We start from the raw sequence: 3,703 nt of genomic DNA on the forward strand, positions 1-3,703 counted from the left end.
ACTGGGAAATGTGTGGGGTGAGAGCCCCCCCAGGTGCCATCCCAGAGCCCTGGGGTGCTTTCACAAGGTAAAGGGACCCTGGAGCTGCCTGGTCCTGACCAGCAGCACATATGGCCAGAGTGCTGGCAGAGAGGGCAAAAGAGTGTTTGGCTATGGGACCACAGAACAGCTGGCTGCAGGGAAAGCAGCTGCTGGGATGTTCGGGAACTGCTCAAAGATTAGAATCCAGCCTGTTGTAAGACTTGTTACAACTTCCCAACCTCCAAAAGAAAGTGAAAGCCATGGGCTGGAAGGATATATAAGCAGTGGGGAGCAACAGCAGCAGCAGCAGGGCTCAGGGAAGCTGTGTGGAACTCGCCTCTCCTGCCTGCAGCTCCATCGTCTCCAACCCACCCTCTGACAGACTCAGCAGCAAAATGCAGCGGCTGCATCTTCTCTGCCTCAGTCTCCTGTTACTGGGACATATCCTAGATGGTAAGAGGGGACCTCTTGGGCTGTCTTTCCTGCAGAAATGAGAGGATTCTGTTTCTTCTCTCTTTTGCACTTCCAGCAGACTTTTAGAGGGACACATGGCTGCCACTCCATCACAGCCCTCCTACATCCTCTTCTCGTAACCTGTCCTGCTCAAAGTCTGGACAGGAGCCTGCAGGGCTCTGGGGCTGGGAAGGCATGTTTGGGAAAGGCCGTGGAGCAATCCTGCCTCCCAGTGCTCTAGCCCAGCTTGCACACATTGGGCTGGGATTGTCTTGGTCCCATTCTCCCCAGAACATGAAGGGAACATTCCTGTCACCCTGTGGTGTAGGGCAGCCTGGAGGCAAGTGGCAGGGCTGATGTTTGAGGGGCTGTTGGTGTTGGACGTGGGGTTTGCACGGGTCACAGCTGTCTGGGTGGGTGACATCAGAACCTTTACCTGAGGTGGGGAGCTGGGGCATCCAGACCCTTTGTGGTGCTGCACCACACCTCACTGCTGAGGGTCTGACCACTGACAGACGTCCGTGGGTGCTGCCAGCCTTGTCAGGCGTTATGTGAATACAGCATTTGCTGGGAGGGTGACTCTGGATCTCCTTCCCTGCAGAGAAGCACAGACAGCTATGTCCTTCAGCTGTCACAGGAATGATCTGTGTGGGGTGGGCTGGTGGTGGGGTAGCTGCCAAACCTGTGATTGCTTCAGTAAATAAAGCTGAAGTCATACCCAGCCCCTCAGAACTGCGTGTCTGTATTGCAGCACCCTGAAGCAGGGTAAGGACCCGCATGTCCTGCCTTGCTAGGTGGGGTGCAGGAGGGACACAGTCGTGCAGAGGAGTTGCCTTGTGCCTGTTCACTCTTTCTCATCTCCTTTGCTTTCTGTCGGAAGGAGGCAAAGGGCTCCCAGCACTGGGGTGTGAGTGCAATAAAGCTGGTGCCTGTGTGCCCAGCCAGGGCAGTGTGTGACAGCATTCCTGCAGGCACCATCCTGCCGCAGCCCCTTCACCCTCTGGGGAGGCTGGGAGAGGTGCAGCTGACCTCAGCCTGCATGGTGTGTTCCTCCTCCAGTGCACAGTGGGAACAACGTCCTGGACTGCTGCCTGCGGACAAGCGAGACACCCATCCCGAGGCGGATCGTGCAGGATTACCGGCTCCAGCTGGTGCAGGACGGCTGTGACATCCCTGCTGCTGTGTAAGAGCAGGGTGGTGATGGCTGAGGGACAAGGCCTCGTATTGGCCAAGGGATGGACCTTGCATGGAGGAAGGGTTGAAGGCAGAGCAGGACGGCAGAGGGAGGTTGAGCTGGATTTGGGGGTGAAGGGATAGGGAGAGCTGCAGAAGAGATCCTGAAGATCCAGAAGAGGCTCAGTGGGAGGGGGAGCAGCTGAGAGGGGATAGCATGGGACAAAAGCCTGGGAAGAAAGTCATCTACAGGCAGAGATGGGGGAGGGCAGTGAGGTAGGCAGCAGGTGAGAACTTGAGCTGTTCTTGAGCATGCATGGGATGTCTGCTTACTACATCTTGTTTTTTTCCCTCATGGACATGGCAGATTCATCACCACAAAGGGCAAGCGCCTCTGTGCACCACTCCGTTCCCCATGGGTGATTCGTCTCCAAGAAAGGCTGGATGCTGGCTCTGCCAAGAGGGTAAGAACCATCCCTGCTCTCAGCCAGGCATGAGATCAGCCCAGAGGGTGGGTTTATCCACTGCCAAACAGGCTTCTCCCATTGTGACTGGGCTGCTGGGAAGAGCAGGGGCATGCTCTACTGAGGCATGGATAATTTGTCTTGGTCTCCATCCCTGCTGCCTCAAACTGGAGCCAGTCTGCCTCCTTGATAGTCCCTCTTCCACCCCAAATAAATGCAGTTCTGGGGCTTTTGTCTACCCAGTGCCACTCTTGTCTGAGCCTGGTGTGTGCCATGGCAAACGGCATTGGGAGCAAAATCCCTCCCCATTCTGTCCCACAAGCCTGGAGTCTGCTGCTTTTGCATCTTCGTGGGGAGGGCTTGTGATGAGTTTGGTGGGTGCTTTACAAGCCCTGATAGGTCCATCACTGCCATGGCTTGTCCAGCAGAGGAAGGGACCCCGGGGAAGCTCATACCCCAAGGAGCACACTAACACCAGTTGGGTTTTTCACCTCCCCAGGGCAAACCCCAGGGCAAGTAGGTCCTGAAGAAGCCATGGCTGGTCCCAACAGCTGGAGGGGACCACCTCCCAGTGAATCTGATGCTAATGGAACCAACCTGCTTCCACCTCCAGTCTCAGGCCAGACCCTTCTTGAGACTCATACCAGTGTGTGGGGCTGGGCAGAGCCCTGTCTGCTCTGTCTTTTTCCCTCTGCCTCCAATGTGACCCAGCAGCCTGTGTCAAGCTGAGCCAGGGGCTGCTGGACTCCACCACCTTTGCATCCTGGAAGCTGTTTGAGGGACTGATCTGCGAGGTGAGCTGGGGAGTCTCAGACTTCCCATCAGCACAGCAGCTGTGACCTGCGGCTCTAGTCTGATCCCTTTGGTTTCCATTGTCAGCCCCAGCCTAGAGTCCTTCTGCATCCCTGGGATGGGCTGCCAGCATAGAACAGTGTGGGGATGGAGGGAAGTGATGGAGATGTTCCACAATGGTCATACATTGTGCTGATCCTTGCCAAGCACATCCCAGATGCCCTCAGAAAATGTGTGGCTGATGTGGCTCCTCTCTCACTCCTGAATTCCCTGCACTGTTTCCTTTCTGCCCTTCATAGCAAGGGTAGAAATAGAGCCATTAATGTGGAGCAGGCAGAGATGTGGCTCTCAGCCCCAGCTCTCCTCCAGGACATTGCACTCTTTCTAAGCCTGACTCACCGTCCAGCCCTGCCCCATGCCTGTGCCTGGAGGTCATGCTGCTCTCAGGTTATTTGCTGCTATTTTTGTTCATGGCAACAATTCCATGTGTATGCCTCTTTTTACTCTTTTTTTTTTTTACCGTGCTGTGATTTTGTTAAATAAAAAGAAAAGCCAGCAGGTAGTTGTCATGCCTCATGTTTGAGCCTGAAAGCCAGTGTGGAGTGTGTGGTGAGCAGACAGCACTGCTGCAGTGGCAAGGGGGCTGTGCTGGGATGTGGGGAGAAGGAAGGAGGGTTCATAGGGATGAAAGATACAGCAGCTGGGCTGCAGGTCTCTCCTGGGAGTCTCTCAGCACCACAGCAAAACAGGCACCCTGCTCTGCACTGCTCAGCCAGGCTACAGGAGCAGGTCCCTGTAGG

General features: G+C 55.5%; 1 protein-coding gene across 1 annotated transcript; it reads left to right on the forward strand.

Annotated features, from left to right (window-relative positions):
* The first annotated feature begins 341 nt into the window (after positions 1 to 341).
* Positions 342 to 3,354, forward strand: LOC102113693 (C-C motif chemokine 19). The gene is made up of 4 exons (XM_005528060.3): positions 342 to 474; positions 1,534 to 1,657; positions 2,015 to 2,111; positions 2,611 to 3,354. The coding sequence occupies exons 1-4, from the start codon at positions 417 to 419 to the stop codon at positions 2,629 to 2,631; spliced, it is 300 nt and encodes a 99-aa protein (XP_005528117.1). The 5' UTR covers positions 342 to 416; the 3' UTR covers positions 2,632 to 3,354.
* The last annotated feature ends 349 nt before the right edge of the window (positions 3,355 to 3,703 follow it).

This window comes from Pseudopodoces humilis, chromosome 4, assembly GCF_049639895.1.
Source record: "Pseudopodoces humilis isolate 2021_Gansu_Grassland_sample_001 chromosome 4, ASM4963989v1, whole genome shotgun sequence".
Taxonomy (NCBI): Eukaryota; Metazoa; Chordata; class Aves; order Passeriformes; family Paridae; genus Pseudopodoces; species Pseudopodoces humilis.

What these genes read in the sequence shown, in the direction of transcription:
- LOC102113693 (XM_005528060.3), top strand. Translation starts at nt 417, where the DNA reads ATGCAGCGGCTGCATCTTCTCTGCCTCAGTCTCCTGTTACTGGGACAT. An exon ending in ACTGGGACATATCCTAGATG is followed by an intron (nt 475 to 1,533) that starts GTAAGAGGGGAC and finishes TTCCTCCTCCAG; the next exon opens with TGCACAGTGGGAACAACGTC. An exon ending in TGTGACATCCCTGCTGCTGT is followed by an intron (nt 1,658 to 2,014) that starts GTAAGAGCAGGG and finishes TGGACATGGCAG; the next exon opens with ATTCATCACCACAAAGGGCA.